The 17,535-nt window shown below is 40.7% G+C and overlaps 1 protein-coding gene across 3 annotated transcripts in view; it reads right to left on the bottom strand.

Moving 5' to 3' along the window:
- DOCK4 (dedicator of cytokinesis 4) overlaps positions 1-17,535 on the bottom strand; it is a 473,136-nt gene that overhangs the window by 86,165 nt on the left and 369,436 nt on the right. For all 3 annotated transcript variants that reach the window (XM_043872328.1, XM_043872326.1, XM_043872327.1), the window contains exon 27: positions 7,904-7,998. In XM_043872328.1, the coding sequence (XP_043728263.1) occupies positions 7,904-7,998 (95 nt within the window). The remainder of the gene's footprint in view (positions 1-7,903; positions 7,999-17,535) is intronic.

The following is a 17,535-nucleotide window of genomic DNA, read 5'->3' as shown; positions in this document are numbered from 1 at the left end:
GGCCCTCAATCAGCTAAAAAGGCATATATATATTATGGCTCCTTCACTGTGGTGGAAACCTGTAGTGTTTAAGGATTTTTTTTTACTTGTTCTAATTTACCCAAAACCATGTGGCTCCTTTGGTTTTATTCTTTTACTCATGACTCAGTTTCTGAATATGTGGACTTTTCAAATCTCAGGGCTCCAATTTAATAGCCAAGAAAGGTTTGCAATCTGTTGCTACAAATGGTCAAAATACTGATGTCTGCCATAGGAATGCAAGCATAAAGACCACTTTTGACAACCCTAATCTATGGCACAGCATGATAAATGTATACATAAACGGGAAACTAGCACACAGGAAATCAAAACTCTTTCTTCAAATTTTCCAGCTGCCACTTCATTTCTGGCATTTAGAAAGTATTTTTATGCAATGCCATCCCCCCTAGAGAAACCTCATCCTATAAACTGTCCTTTTGAAAACTACTCTAACCTGATAATCTGCTCAAGCAAAAGCCCATCTCCATAAATTATAAATAAACTGAATATTTTGGATTCCGATATCCAGTTTTTGGATAAATTGGCCATCAACAAGGTTAATGTTTGTGCACTGAAAAACTAAGGAGATCTAAACTTGGAGGATGACAAATTCCCTATAAACTAGAGGGTTAAGAGGGCAGATCAAAACCCTGGACAGCCATCAGAGAAACTGACCTAAGCTAGTGGTCCTCAAATGTCAGTACATGAGTAGCACCTGAAAGATACATAAGGCTTTAGGGCCTCACCAGAGGCTATGGCTTGGTGAGATCATGCCAGGGCTCAGCCACGTAATTCTGATGCATGTGATCATTCATTTTGAGGTCTGGTGTTAGAGATGGAAAAGAAGATAGATGAGGGTTGGAACTTGGTGAGCAATGACATTTGGGAAATTTGTCTATGGTAAACACTGCATCACCAAGGGCCTAGCCCAGTAAGTGTTTGCTGAATGACTGTAGTTTCAAACAGGTATTTAAATCTATGGTTTGTGATAATTATTTGCTGTACTAGATATTTCTAAAATGTAAGCCTTGTAGAACTTTTTATACTTTTCTATAGCTACTTTTTTTTAAATAAACTTTTTTTTAACAACAGTTTTAGGCTTACAGGATTATTGCAAAGATAATACAGAGTTCCTGTATACATCATACCCAGTTTCCCTTATATTAACATCTATTATTGGTATGGTACATTTATCACTGTGAAGGAACCAATACTGTTTCTATAGATATTTTGAAGAAGAGACTGAGATTAAGACAAGCAAAGCTGATGGAGAAAGCCACTCTAAATGGAGGTCACAGAATAAGCCAAAACAGGAAGGCAAGAAAAGAAGTGATTTTGCTTTTAGTCAAGGAGGTATGCAGTGCAGGTGAGGTCAAAAGAATCAACGAGGATTGAAAGGGAAGGATTTTTAGAAATTCCATGACCTTCTCCTTTGGGCAGTGTTGGTACAAAATCACTCATGTGGCAACAGCCTCAGTTTTTGTTTGTTTGGCCTACTAGACTTAAATCCTAATATATTCTTGCCTTTCCTCATATATTCATTCTACCAACTCCTCACACCTCACCAGGAGATGCAGGCAATTCTTTTTTAAATATTTACTATAACTCTGGAAGTATGGCACATTTCTCTTAGTAATATACAGTTTTTGGTAAAAATCACTACCTTCTCCCATGCCCCCAACCCCCACCACAGTAAAGTATTTAAAGATAATAACCCTAATAGAAAAACCCCACCATCAACAAAAAACAATAGTAATTATTTTTCAATGGATCTTCAACAGATAATGGGCTTCCCTGATGGCTCAGATGATAAAGAATCTGCGTGCAAGCCAGGAGACCCTGGCTCAATCCCTGGGTTGGAAGAACATTTGGAGAAGGGAATGGCTACCTTCTCCAGTATTCCTGCCTGGAAAATTCCATGGACAGAGAAGCCTGGCAGACCTCAGGCTTCCCTGGTGGCTCAGATGGTAAAGAATTTGCCTGCAATGCAGCAGATATGGTTCAATCCCCAGGTGGGGAAGATCCCCTGGAAAAGGGACTGGTAACCCACTTCAGTATTCTTGCTTGGAAAATTCCATGAATAGAGGAGCCTAAAGGGCTGCAGTCCACGGGGTTGAAAAGAGTCAGACATGACTGAGCAACTAACACTTTCAATTTTTCACTTTCAACAGATCATCTACTCTAACATAAAACTTTTCATAGTCAGTATCACATACTTTGTCTTCCTTCCTGTTACAATGGATCAATGCTCCTAGCTAAAGTATCAAAGCTCCTGGCTAAAGCCAAGCTTCCTGGTGGGTACTTTATCAGTGCTACCCTAAGTGTGGTGAGCTTCCTTCATTGAGAAAGTCTCACCACAAAAAACAATGTCAATGGAACTAAACTGTATGCTTACGCAGCTGACCCAATTTCCAGTGCAAGTTGACAGTGGACAGCGCTACCTTCAGGAAAGGTGATCTCAGACAGGCACAATGAGAAATCCTGTACTTTATCTCACCCCTACTGGCTTACCCAAGGACACTGTTTCTTCACTTAGGCCTGTTTTCTTTAGCACTATCAATATTTCTTTTTTCTGTGCCCTTCCTATCTGTAAACCAACATGCATAATATTCCATATTCAGAAATGAATCTTAGCGTTCATATCTCCTTCCAGATATAGCCACATTTCTCTGCTCCTTCTTATAGCAAAATCTTCTAAAGAGCTGATAATTATTGCTTTCATTTTTTCAATTCCCATCTGCTCTTGAATTCACTCTGATAAGACTTTCATCTCTACTGCTCCACTGAAACAGTACTTGTCAAGGTCACCAGTATCTGCATCCCACTGCCAAAACCCAGGGATAATTGTCAATCTTCATCCTCCAACCTCCCAGAAGCTCTTTACCTCCTTCCTTTATGAAATATTTCCCTCATGTGGTTGGTATTATGCCCTTCTGGTTCTCATCTTACATCATAGGCTACTCCTTTTCCATCTCTGTTGCTGGCGGCTTCCAAACATCTTGACCTTGGAAGGTTGGCATGTTCCAGGGCCCAGTCTTAAGTAGATTTCTCTTTTCAATCTGTACTTTCCTCTAGAGTGCTCTCGTTCAGTTTGATGACTTCAAACACTACCCAATGCCGAGGACCTCAAACGTATTAGCATGTCGCTAGTCTTAACTTCTCTGAGCTCCATACAAGCATGTCCAGCCTCTTCTCTTACATCTCCACTTGGGTATCTAACAGCATCTTAAATTTCTGCTCAATAAAGGATCCCTCACCTCTCCCACTCCTCTCTCAGTATCTTCCATTTAAGTGAATGTTACCACCATTTGTCATTCTGTTGAGGCCACAATTCTAAGAGCCATCTTCAAACTTTTTTCTCTCCCACCCACATCCAGCCATCTGCAAGACTTGTCATCTCTGTCTTCAAACAGGGGCTCTGTATCAACCCAGGAGGGTGGGGTGGGGAGGGAGATGGGAGGGAATTTCAAAAGGGAGGGGATATATGTATAACTATGGCTGATTCATGTTGAGGTTTGACAGAAAACAACAAAATTCTGTAAAGCAACTATCCTTCAATAAAAAAATTAATAAATTTAAAAAAAATCGATCTTCCTACTACCATTATTGCAATCCACCTGTTCAAGTCATCATCGTCTCTTACCCAGACTGCTGTATTAAGCTCCTAACTGGTCCTTCCTGGTTTCTCTCTTGTCTCTTTACCCCCTAATATCTGGACCTTGTCTTCTTCCAACCTCATTTTTATTGGTTCCTTCGCACCTCACACTTCCTCCACACAGTCTTCCAGATCCTTGAATGTACCATCTTCACTCTGACCACAGGGCCTGTGTGTATGCTATTCCTGCTGATAAGAAGTCTTCCTTTGCTGTCTGCCTATTAACTCCTGCTACAGATTTCAGCACAAGTTTCACTCCTTCATAAAAACTCCTCCTATTCCAGTCCAGAACAAAGTTCCTTTCATAGCTCCCCTCTCAGAACTGTGCTTTTTAATGATGACATTAAAATTTTACAGATTAGGCACTAGAAAATATTTACTGAATGAAAGAGTCAATGAAGGAATGGATGACCTTCCTAAGAATCTCTGATTCCATAAATCACTTATTTGCTATATATATCTCATTTGAACATAAACTGGTGAAGGTAATAATCAGCTAAACAATTCAGTGTTTGGTGGGAAAACACACACACACACACACACACACACAAGTAAATGTTTGAAGCCAACATGCAGAGAAGATAAACAAAATAAGGGTCTGAAATTTTAACTGCAGGGCCAGGGAATTTTTACTTTCCTCAGTAAGCAAATCTTGAAAATATGTATAAAGCTGTGACTTTATTTTTGTACTATATTTTGCAATGTGTATGGAAGAGGGTGGAGAGAAGCCTGTCTCAAAGTGTCCTGTATTTTTGGTACTCAATTTTCATCTTCCTTATGTTCCTTCTTTCTCAGATTGAGCAGTTGTCCTCATGTGAAACATCTACCAAGAACTTACAGTGGCCAGGCACAATTAAGCTTTGCAGGCAAGCAGAAGTCAGCTTTCTTATCCTTGGGAAATTTAGCCTGAACACACAATGTGAGACATTCAGGTAGAAAAAAAACAAAAGACCATACTAACAGCCAGGTTTTTATAGTCATAGCTTTTGGTAGGACTTCACATAATGCAGAGAAGCTACAGGATTAGGGACAGCACAGTTTAAAGACAGCATTTAACTGACTTGAAAACACTGGAAGAAAGGACCCACATATAAAAGAACACATTCTTTGTGAGATGAGCTATTCAATTGAGTTCAAGCCTAGACAACGGTGACTTCTGGGCCAGTTACCATCAATGTGACATGTATCAAGCATACAAGTGGGTAGTAAAAGTGGAAGTTTGGGTGAAAATGCCTCTTTGAGGGGCTCTTCTCAAATATTTCTCTAGTGTCATGGAAGAAAAGGTGGTCAACTGCAGGGACCTAGATCTAGCTTCTGAAACTTGCTTCTATATAATTTAACAAAGTAAAACCTTTTAATTTCTGGTGTGGGCTCTTTAACATATTTAAAATATCTTTCAGAGATTTATTTCTCTATCAATACTATTGATGTTTATATTTTTTAACAGATAAGACACAAATAGCTGAAGGTTTATTTCTGAACTATCAGTTCAGTCACTCAGTCGTGTCTGACTCTGCGAGCCCATGGACTGCAGCACGCCAGGCCCCCCTGTCCATCACCAACTCCCAGAGTTTACTCAAACTCATGTCCGTTGAGTCGGTGGTGCCATCCAACCATCTAATCCTTTGTCATCCCCTTCTCCTCCCGACTCTAATCTTTCCCAGCATCAGGGTCTTTCCCAATGAGTCAGTTCTTCGTATCAGGTGGCCAAAGTATTGGGGTTTCAGTGTCAGAATCAGTCCTTTCAATGAATATTCAGGACTGATTTCCTTTAGGGTGGACTGGTTGGATCTCTTTGCAGTCCAAGGGACTCTCAAGAGTCTTCACCAACACCACAGTTCAAAAGCATCAATTCTTAGTGCTCACCTTTATAGTCCAACTCTCATATCCATACATGACTACTGGAAAAACCATGATCACACAAGAAAGATCCCACATGCTTTCAAGGTTTGAATGGGAAATGACTATGACAGTTAAATGAGGAGAGGACAGGAAACTGAACAGCTGAAATCAGGGGGTCTATTCCAACTTGGCAGGTGGTTCACAGGCTGTGGAGTCCTGTCTATGAATTAGGTTGGATATACCACAGCCAGACATCACCAGGGGAAAAGCAGTGCCAGATTCCTATCAGCACTGACTTGGGTGTCAATGGAATGATGGTACTGCATTCAGCAAAGTCTTACGACCTTTTTCTTAGGTTTGCTATGGGACTAATCTTTGGTTTAAACACATTACACAGAGCTCATCTCTAACAGAACCATGCTCCTATTTAGCTAACATTAGGGATGGAAATCTTGAACATTGTAAGTTTACTCAAAAACAGAATCTGACTTCTAAGTTTGCTCCCCACTCACATGACAAGTCTTCCCAAGTGTAGTAGCGATTTTTAGGTGGCGGCAGAGTGAGATGGCATTTCCTATCATAAGCCACATGACTGTCATGGCTTTCAGAAGCTAAACCACTACCTTTGTACAAAAGGAACAAAATGTTAAATTCACTTTCAGTTTGAATGTCTGCCACTGGAAATTCTAATTCAAGTCAAAATATCCCTCTGCACACAGATGCAGGCAGGATGACCAAATAATGATGCTGTATGATGATGATGTCAACAGCATAGACCCCTTCCTGTGCTGGCTCCCTGGACCACTCAACACCCTCTCCAGGTACCCAGAATATTTGTTGTTTGGTAATGAGGCCAGAAACATGACCAATGGTTCCCACTTAAACCTGTAGCATCTGGACATCCAGATGAAGAGTTATTTGATTCTACTCACAGATATCAAACTAAATATGCTAAACTCTAAAGAGAGCTATTTCAGGATTCTCAATTAGTCTTCAAAATGGAAAAGCTGTTTCTGTACTTATGTAAAATATAATATGCTATATTATACAATTTGTTACTTCACAAAGTTTTTAACACGGCATTTTAACACCTCCTCGTCTCTAAATGTGTACTGCAGCAGAAGCCACATTAGGCATATCTAATCAACATCAAACCCTATCTTCCTGGGGCTCTTACCTTCATCATATTTGGGTACCTGGGGAAGACAAATGGTGTTTTTGACCCATGAACAGATACCTGAAGAATCCAAGCTTCACCTGAGCATGAGGGTTTTGGGGATGGGAGAAGAGGAGGAAGGAGAGGGAGGCAAATGTGGGCTGGAAGGAAAGGATGCTTATGAAATAGGGTAAATTATAAATGTGGAGGTAAAGATCAAGCCACTTTCCTAAAAACAAACAAACAAACCCACTTCATCTTCATTTCACATCCTGAGATAATAGAGACCAGAAGCGTGAGAGCAGATAAACCCATGACGCTGTGCCCTCCAGGAATAGCTCCTGGAATAGAAGGCCGTTCTGACCACCCCTTACTCTCCTCTCCTGGTTCCTACTCATTCAACTATTGACCTGAGATCATTTTACTTTCCCCCCCAATATGCTTAATATAAGCTAATTTTGTCAACATCAGTAACTCCCCAGATGCCTGTATCTCTTCCTGAACTTCCTTCAGAACACTATTTTCAGCCTTCTGAAAATACACATCACTCAGGTATGTAAAAGGAACTTTAATCTTCACCTGTCTAACTCAGGGGTCCTATCTTATTCCCAGTGCTCAGCATATGGGAGAGGCTGAATGTATTCTCTGAGTTAAAGTGAGTTAAGAAAGATCAGAAATGACTCAAGGGTCCAGAAATAAAGCTGGTATTAAATAACCTATGGTACACCTCGTCAGTGGAATATTATACAGCTACAAAAGAAAAAGAAACCATAAATGAATGAGGGACTTTCTACGTATTGATTTGGAAAGATTGCTGGGATTTTTATTTAAAAGAAAGATTTGCAGGACAGTTCATTTATTCTGCTACCTGCTAAGCTCTGCATAAAGGAACAGTGGAAGGACATGCAAGAAACAAATAAAAGTGGTTACTGCAGGCTGGGAGTAGGGGTAAATAAAGTAGGTGGGAGACGGACTTCTTGAGGCATATTCTGTTATAGTTTGATTTTTGAACTATGTTAACATACTACCTATTTAAAACAAATAGTAATGATTAGGAAAAGCAAGCAGGCAAGCAAAGAGACAGACAAAACAAGTGAGACGAGTTAACTCAGAAGCAAAGAAAAAGAACTTCAGGATTTGGAGGTTTCAAATTTGAGATCAAAGTGAATGTACCATATTCTCCACTTCCCATATTCAATGAGTTGCAATTATCATCAATGTAAATGTCTTACTTGTTAGCCACCAAGCGCATGACAGTCCAGTCCTTTGGAAACATCTCTGGGCGTATCAATATTCGGAACACAGTAAATATCTGCAGCAGGAAATCCTTGGGTAAGGAGGAAAGAGACCATTTTACTGAGTTATTGTAATTGTTCACACACACACACACACACACACACACACACACACACACACACAGCTATTGTTACTATTTCCAAAGCACTTACAGAGAAAGGAGCCATACTCAATACTTTACCCAGGAGAAAAAATCATCTCCCTGCTCATTCTCAGTGACCAGTTGATTTGCTACCCTTCCCAAACGTTCCTCCTTCTTTCTCTTTCTCATGCCTGGTGGAAATGACACTTTGTTTCTCTCCACAAGCTCTAAACATTTAGGTTTGAGAAATAAAACAGAAAACTACTAACAGATTAGCAGGGAAATGTATTTTCTTTCTTCTATTATAGTATCCTAAACTTCAGTACTTTTCAGTTCAAGAGAACTGCAAAGGGTTTTAGTTCAATCATGCTTTCATTTAAGTGGGTGTTAGAATTTAGAAAGCTATGCTCATTGGAAAGCATCTTAGGCAAAAACCCATGTTTCTTAAAGGGCATTCTGAAAATGCAGGATTAATGGGATGCATGCAGGTTTATAGAATCTGAAGGTCCTAGGCAGAATAAATAGAGAGAGGGATGTGTATAAAGCTGAGCCCAGTGACAAGTCCTTAGAAACCAAGAGTGTGTCAAGGTATTCTTCACAGAGATGCCATTCTAGGGGGCAGTGGTATTTATGACGATGGTATCTTTAAGCTGACCACCTGGAAACACTCTTGACAAAAAGCTTTTGTCAGGCATGGAAATACCATTTCTTAAAACATTGTAAGAAACAGACCCAAATTGCTGGAGCACATTATACTTAACAAGAACTCAAGAAGCTAACACACCGCAGGTAACGAATGAAATGGAGCTTGCCCTACTCAAAAAGAGATTGGCTCAATCTAATTATGATTTAGATTTGTTAACTAGAAAACTTAAAGATAGTTCTGTAACTTAATTACTGCTAGGAAAACATATTTCACAATTTCACTGAAGGTAGTAGTATTGTGTTGCTTAGAAAAATACCCCAAATATAAGAGTTTTATTTATCAAACCTAACAACACATTAGGTTAAACATGTAAGCCACTTGAATATAAGATTATCATTGTCACCCATATCATCAGTAGACAGAAAGATCCTAAAAAGCTAGAAACATGTGGGAGCTGTGTGTGTGTGTGTGTTTACATATTCTAACAGCTTTGATCAAACTCATAAATATTTTGACAAGGATTTAATTTAGTTTCTTTGGCATCAGCACACATACGCTGATGTGTAGTCCATGCCATGTGGAAACATGCCCCCTAGGTCGTCTGTCTTTAAATGGTGAGACAGACCCTTCCTGTGTTGGCAGAACTACCACAGTTTCCCAAACGTATTCTCCTTCAGGTCAGATAATTTTGGGAAACCTCCCATTCTAGCCCTCCACTGGGATAGGGGGTCATTAGCATATCAAAACTATGAGAAGCTCTTTTTAATGCACTTCTAGATCTTTTTTCAGTTTTCCTGTTGATTCTTCTGAGTTTTGCAGACATGAACACATATAATCCTTGCAAAAACTGTTTGCATTTACCTTTCAAAGTGTTATACCTCACTTTAGTTTTCTGTCTTGAGGTATTTGCTTAGATAGATATTAAAGAAAAATCCTGAAGGTGGGGAGTCACTTGTTTTCCATAGTTTACAAGTACTTTTGTTGGGAGAATGAAATGGCAGCCCACTCCAGTATTCTTGCCTGGAGAATCCCATGGACTGAGGATTCAGGTGGGCTATAGAATATAGGGTCGCTAGGAGTCAGACGGTACTGAAGCAGCTTAGCACACATGCACTTGTGTGTGTGTGTGTGTGCGCGCGCGCACGCGCACACACGTGCCCTCAGTTGCTAAGTCGTGTCTGACTGTTTGTAACCCCATGGACTGTCCCAAAAGGCTCCTCTATCCATGGACTTTTCCAGGCAAAAAAACTGGAGTGGATTACCATTTCCTTCTCCAGTGGATCTTCCCGACCCAGGGATTGAATCCACGTCTCTTGTTGCACCTCCTGTATTGGCAGGTGGAATCTTTACCACTGTAGGTTCTAAAATGGTGATGTTTCATCTTTTCTCCTCTAATCAGTAAACAGAATTGGAAATTGGAGGCAGCACCCCTCACTAGGGAATAGGAGAGAGGGATGTCTCTTGCACAGAGGGAAAAAAAATGGCTGAAAAATTGGCTACAGGAGGCAAGATATCTATCTTCAGGGCTAGCAACTTTGACTGCTGTTTTGCAGCGCAGGGGACAAAGGCAGTTATTCCAGGTGTAGGACTGGAGACAAACAACCTGTTTCTGTACCATCTCATTTTCCTACTCCCATTTATCTCACACAATAAAAGGCGTGGCAGCATGGGGCCTTGGGCCAATGCCTACAAACTGACATCAACTTTTATTTCCCTGAAGAAAACCTCTCACTATCTTAAGTAGCTTTCTGAGCTTCATCTACCTTTGTGAAACCAAACACATTCATTTGTAGAAATCTTATAATGAAAAATAAAAGAACATTATACTGAGATCAGAAAATCTAGATTCTAATCCTGCCTCTGTCATTAACAAGCTCAATGACCTAGATAATTTATTTAACCTCTCTGGAGTTGAGCTCTGAGGCTTTATAATGCGAGGGCTTGGGCTTTCCTGGTGACTTGGATGGTAAAATGGAGAAAGATATGGCAACCCACTCCAGTATTCTTGCCTAGATAATCCTGTGGACAGGGGAGCCTGGTGGGCTGCTGGACATGGGGTCCCACAGGGTCAGACACAACTGAAGCGACTTAGCATGCATGCATGCATTGGAGAAGGAAATGGCAACCCACTCCAGTGTTTTTGCTTGGAGAACCCCAGGGACAGAGGAGCCTGGTGGGCTGCTATCTATGGGGTTGCACATGGTCAGACACGACTAAAGCGGCTTAGCAGCAGCAGCAGATGGTAAAAAATATGCCTGCAATGCATGACCCAGGTTCAATCCCTGAATTGGGAAGATCCTCTGGAGAAGGGAGTGGCTACCCACTCTAGTATTCTTGTCTGGAGAATTCCATGGACAGAGGAGCCTGGTAGACGACAGTCCATGGAGTCTCAAAGAGTCAGACATGACTGAGTGACTAACACTTTAAAGTCTCTTGTAGTTAGAAGAGACTAAAAATAATTAATATGGCCACTCATCTATTCATGCAGTATACAAAACTTTTTATATTTCTAAACTGAAGGTTAATGTTTCGGTAGATGGTATCACAAGTACATTCCACTGCGGTACTTATATGGATTCAGCAAGTATTCTTGTCAACTGCCTTGTGACAGGTTACATTTCAAACTCAGTGCCAATATTTTAAAGCACTGAGACCTGAATGTGAGGCTCACCATCCCATCCCTCCCCAAATGCAAGGGTATTTCCTTGTCTATTCTAAGTACTTTTCACTAAACAAGACTGTCTGCACAGATAAGTGAAATTATTTTGCACATATAAACAATAAGTAACAGGTTCTTTTTAAAATTTAAAAAAAGAACACTGTTGCAATCATACTCTGGTTTGGATAGACACAAAAATAAGTGTTTCATATGCCATTATTTTAAAATTGGCAGCCTGGAAGCAGTTTCTTTTATGTTTGTTAACTTCAAATAGCACAACATAGGTATTTAGTTGCATTACTGGTTATTATTCAAATAAGGCAACAAATTAAAAAAAATAGGGAGGAGTTTTATTTCACAGCAACATTTCTTTTCTGCAGTGCGAGAGGTTCAAAGAAGGTTCAGGTGAAAACCTTCACAAACAATAAAAGTCTCACATTCAAATAGAAAAGAAAGCAGAAGTAACCGTTATGATGTTAGATTATCATTAACATTTATTCATTCATAAATATTGGATGCTTTAATATGTGCTAGGCACAGTAAAAGAGACTGGGGACACCTAGTGGGATAAAATATATTCTTTCCTTTATTCATGTAAGAATATTTACACAGTATCTGCAATAGGCCACACGATGATGAGTTAGCTGAATGTGACCTTTGCTTTCCTCAAACTCAGTTTTGTGGGAGAGATGAGTGCTCATCTGTTTAAGGATGTGTTACAAACTAGGATAAATCTGTAGGCCAGTTATTTCACTGCTTCCCTGATAGCTCAGATAGTAGACGACAGTCCATGGAGTCTCAAAGAGTCAGACATGACTGAGTGAATAACACTTTAAAGTCTCTTATAGTTAGAAGAGACTGAAAATAATTAATATGGTCATTAATTGCTGTGACTATACTGCAGGTCACTGCAACTGACCTGCATTGCAGACCTGCAATGCGGAGACCCGGGATCAATCCCTGGGTCAGGAAGAGCCCCTGGAGAAGGAAATGGCAACCCACTCCAGTATTCTTGCCTGGAAAATCCCATGGATGGAAGAGTTTGGCGGGCTAGGTGGGCTACAGTCCATGGCGTCGCAAAGAGTCAGACAGGACTGAGGGACTAACACTTTCACTTTCACAGGTATTTCACACCAAGGGAAGGGCACTTCCCAGCCCCAGAGGCAAGACAGAACATAGGCTCACCCAGGCTGCAAAACGGAGTACTCAGAAATGGGGTGTGTAGGTGGGTCAGTTCAGTTCAGTTGCTCAGTCATGTCCGACTCTTTGCGACCTCATGGACTGCAGCACGCCAGGCTTCCCTGTCCATCTCCAACTCCCAGAGCCTACTCAAACTCATGTCCATTGAGTTGGTGATGCCATCCAACCATCTCATCCTCTGTCGTTCCCTTCTCCTCCTGCCTTCAATCTTTCCCAGCATCAGGGTCAGTTCTAATGAGTCAGTTCTTTGCATCAGGTGGCCAAAGTACTGGAATTTCAGCTTCACCATCAATCCTTCCAATGAATATTCAGGACTGATTTCCTTTGGGATAGATGGGTTGGATCTCCTTGCAGTCCAAGGGATTCTCAAGAGTCTTCACCAACACCACAGTTCAAAAGCATCAATTCTTCAGTGCTCAGCTTTCTTTATAGTCCAACTCTCACTTCCATACATGACTACTGGAAAAACCATAGCTTTGATTAGATGGACCTTTGTTGGCAAAGGAATGTCTCTGCTTTTTAATATGCTGTCTAGGTTGGTCATAACTTTTCTTCCAAGGAGCAAGCATCTTTTAATTTCATGGCTGCAGTTCCCCATCTGCAGTGATTCTGGAGCCCCAAAAATAAAATCTGTCACTCTTTCCACTGTTTTCCCATCTATCTGCCATGAAGTGATGGGGCCAGGTGCCATGATCTTAGTTTTCTGAATGTGGAGATTTAAGCCAACTTTTTCACTCTCCTCTTTCACTTTCATCATGAGGCTCTATAGTTCTTCGCTTTCTGCCATAGAGGTGGTGTCATCATCTTTCTCCCGGCAATCTTGATTCCAGCTTGCATTTCTTTCAGCCCAGTGTTTCTCATGATGTACTCTGCATATAAGTTAAATAAGCAGGATGACAATATACAGCCTTGACGTACTCCTTTTCCAATTTGGAACGAGTCTGTTGTTCCATGTCCAGTTCTAACTGTTGCTTCTTGACCTGCATACAGATTTCTCAGGAGGCAGGTCAGGTGATCTGATAGTCCCATCTCTCAAAGAATTTTCCACAGTTTGTTGTGATCCACACAGTCAAAGGCTTTGGCATAGTCAATAAAGCAGAAGTCGATGGTTTTCTGAAACTCTTGTGCTTTTTCAATGATACAATGGTTGTTGGCAATTTGATCTCTGCTTCATCTGCCTTTTTTAAATCCAGCTTGAACATCTGGAAGTTCATGGTTCACATACTGTTGAAGTCTGGCTTGGAAAATTTTGAGCATTACTTTGCTAGCATGTGAGATGAGTGCAACTGTGTGGTAGTTTGAACATTCTTTGGCATTACCTTTCTTTGGGATTGGAAAGAAAACTGACCTTTTCCAGTCATGTGGCCACTGCTGAGTTTTCCAAATTTGCTGGCATATTGAGTGCGGTACTTTCACAGCATCATCTTTTAGGATTTGAGATGGCTCAATTGGAATTCCATCACCTATAAGAAAAGAGTCGTACAACTTTTTCTGGAGCGATGCTTCCTAAGACCCACTTGACTTTGCATTCCAGGATGTCTGGCTATAGGTGAGTGATCACACCATCATGATTTATCTGGGTCCTGAAGACCTTTTTTGTATATTCTTCTCTTTATTCTTGCCACCGCTTCTTAATATATTCTGCTTCTGTTAGGTCCATACCATTTCCATCCTTTATTGAGCCCATCTTTGCATGAAAATTTCCCTTGGTATCCCTAATTTTCTTGAAGAGATCTCTAGTCTTTCCCATTCTATTGTTTTCCTCTATTTCTTTGCATTGATTACTGAGGAGGGCTTTCTTATCTCTCCTTGCCATTCTTTGGAACTCTGCAATCAAATGGGTATATCTTTCCTTTTCTCCTTTGCCTTTTGCTTCTCTTCTTTTCATAGCTGTTTGTAAGCCCTCCTCAGACAATCATTTTGCCTTTTTTGCATTTCTTTTTCTTGGGGATCGTCTTGATCCCTACCTCCTGTACAATGTTCTGAACCTTCTCCATCCATACTTCTTCAGGCACTCTTTCTATTGGATCTAACCCCTTGAATGAATCTACTTGTCACTTCCACTGTATAATCATAAGGGATTTGATTTAGGTCATACCTGAATGGTCTGGTGGTTTTCACTACTTTCTTCAATTTAAGTCTGAATTTGGCAATAAGGAGTTCATGATCTGAGCCACAGTCAGCTCCCAGCCTTGTTTTTGCTGACTGTATAGAGCTTCTCCATCTTTGGCTGCAAAGAATACAATCAATCTGATTTCAGTATTGATCATCTGATGATGTCCATGTGTAGAGTCTTCTCTTGTGTTGTTGGAAGAGGGTGTTTGCTATGACCAGTGCGTTCTCTTGGCAAAACTCTGTTAGCCTTTGCCCTGCTTCATTCTGTACTCCAAGACCAAATTAGTCTGTTACTCCAGATATTTCCTGACTTCCTACTTTTGCATACAAGTCCCCTATAATGAAAAGGACATATTTTTGGGGTGTTAGTTCTAGAAGGTCTTGTAGGTCTTCATAGAACCGTTCAACTTCAGCTTCTTCAGCATTATTGGTCAGGGCATAGACTTGGATTACTGTGTTATTGAATGGCTTGTCTTGGAAACAAACAGAGATCATTCTGTCATTTCTGAGACTGCATCCAAGTACTGCATTTTGGGCTCTTTTGTGGACTATGATGGTGACTCCATTTCTTCTAAGGGATTCTTGCCCACAGTAGTAGATATAATGGTAGGTGGGTAGGGATACATAAAAGATGGATAGATAGATAAACAGGAAGATAGCAATAAATATGGACCAAGGATATACAAACAGAAAAGAGACAAATGAATCTCCTACCTTTTCCCTGGTAAGCAGTTTGGAAATTCATCCTGAGGACAATGCAGAGACACTGAGGGACTTTATACATACATGTAAGAAGATCACACTCCTCCTTCACAGAGATTTTCTGACTACAATATACAACACAATGTTTTGTGTTTAAATATATTATGGTATCAGAACAACACAAGATAGAAATCAGCTGTATATGAAACAGAATTGGTGAGACACAGAAGGAGACCTTTGGAGATCAGGAAACCTGAGTTAAGAAATCTGGGGGAGTTGGACCATAAAGAAGGCTGAGCACTGAAGAACTGATGCTTTCGAAATGTGGTTCTGGAGAAGACTCTTGAGAGTCCCTTGGACAGCTAGGAGATCAAACCAGTCAATCCTAAAGGAAACCAACCCTGAATATTCATTGGAAGGACTGATGCTGAAGCTCCAATGCCACCTCTTGCAAAGAGCTGACTCATTGGAAAAGATCCTGATGCTGGGAAAGACTGAAGGCAAAAGGAGAAAAGGGTGGCAGAGTATAAGATGGTTAGATAGCATCACTGGCTCGATGGAAACGAATTTGAGTAATTCCTCTCCAGAAGACAGTGAAGGACACGGGAGCCTGGTGCACTGCAGTCCGTGGGCTAACATAGACACAGCTCAGCGCCTCAACAATAACAACATGATTCAGGCTATAGTCAAATATTATTTTAAAAATCTGCCACAAATTTCAAATATGTGACACTGTTGATTCAGGGTCTGAACTCAGTTAAAGAGTGTTAATCAAAATGATCACATTGAAATTTATATTTATACCCTTACAATATACTAAGTAGATTATGCAAAAATAACTTCCAAATGGTCCTCAATCTTCAAGAACTATAGAATTTTTTTTTTGTAATAAAATAAAGACTATAAGTTGAAATAACTTAATGGAAAAAGACAGCTTCTGAAGCAATCAGACATTTATTATGAGGGTTGAGTCACTCAATAAAGATTTAATGCTTAGGACACAGAGTCCTTACTCTCAGAGAGCTCACAGTCATCAAGAATACAAGAAAACATGCACATGTTCTCACAGAGAGGGACTGTGGTCTGTAAAGGCTTCATTTTTAAAAAGTGACATCTGGGGCTTCCCTATGGCTCAGTGGTAAAGAATCCACCTGCCAATGCAGGAGACGTGGGTTTGATCCCTGATTCAGGAAGATCCCACATGCTACAGAGCACCTAAGCCCATGCCCCACAACTGTTCAGCCCATGCTCTAGAACCCGGGAGCTACAGCTGCTGACACCACAACAAGAGACGCCACTGCGATGAAAAGCCCACACACCACAGCTGGAGAGGAGCCCCCGTTCACTGCAACTGGAGAGAAAGCCCACAGAGCAAGGAAGACGCAGCACACTGTAAAATAAAATGTTCTAAAAAGTGACTCCTGAGCCAGATTTAAAGCAGGAGGTGAAACAGGAATTTAAAATTATCTATAGTTTGTGAGGAATATACAAGTAATCACAGTAATCTTAAGTGACAGGAATGAGAGGTGTTTGGAAAGGGATGGAGGACAATGAGGATGGAAGGAAGATTGAGGATAAGGAAGACGATGAAGAGACTGGGTTTTGTCCTGTAGACAATGTTAAGGCCTCAGATTTTACAGATGGCTTGAGACTTGATCAGATATGACTGTTGCAAGCTAGTGGGCTAATATAAGGGAGACAATGAAAGGTAATAATAGTGCTGTATCTAACTTTCAGAACATGTATACTCTCAAGCTGAGGGCAAGATCCTCACAGCTCTATATGAAAAGTCATAATCAACAAAAAATAGGAGTTTTACTGCTCTCTATATACATAAAATGTCAGGGATATGGACAAAACTTTAGCCCACAGTAGAAGGCGGGTGTATTATAAAGGGTCAGTTATAATAAAACATTACTGACTACAGAAGAAGGAAAGAAACTCTAATCACTGCTTAGTTTTCGCTTTTGTTCATTTCTAAAATAATGGCAGGTTCTAGAGAAGGAAGGCAACAATCCAGAGGACTAGCACGGAGGGCCGCGCTCCTCCTCACTTCAGCTGACTCTGTGCCTCACACACAAGGACCTGAAGACCAAGGAGAAACAGCCTACTGTGCACCACGCTAGAAGCGACTCCAATAGTAACCCTGGAGACACCCCAAGTT

Source organism: Cervus elaphus, chromosome 18, assembly GCF_910594005.1.
Source record: "Cervus elaphus chromosome 18, mCerEla1.1, whole genome shotgun sequence".
In the NCBI taxonomy this organism is placed as follows: Eukaryota; Metazoa; Chordata; class Mammalia; order Artiodactyla; family Cervidae; genus Cervus; species Cervus elaphus.
Note: the sequence above shows the minus strand (reverse complement) of the source record. Positions and strands in the feature narration are given on the sequence as shown.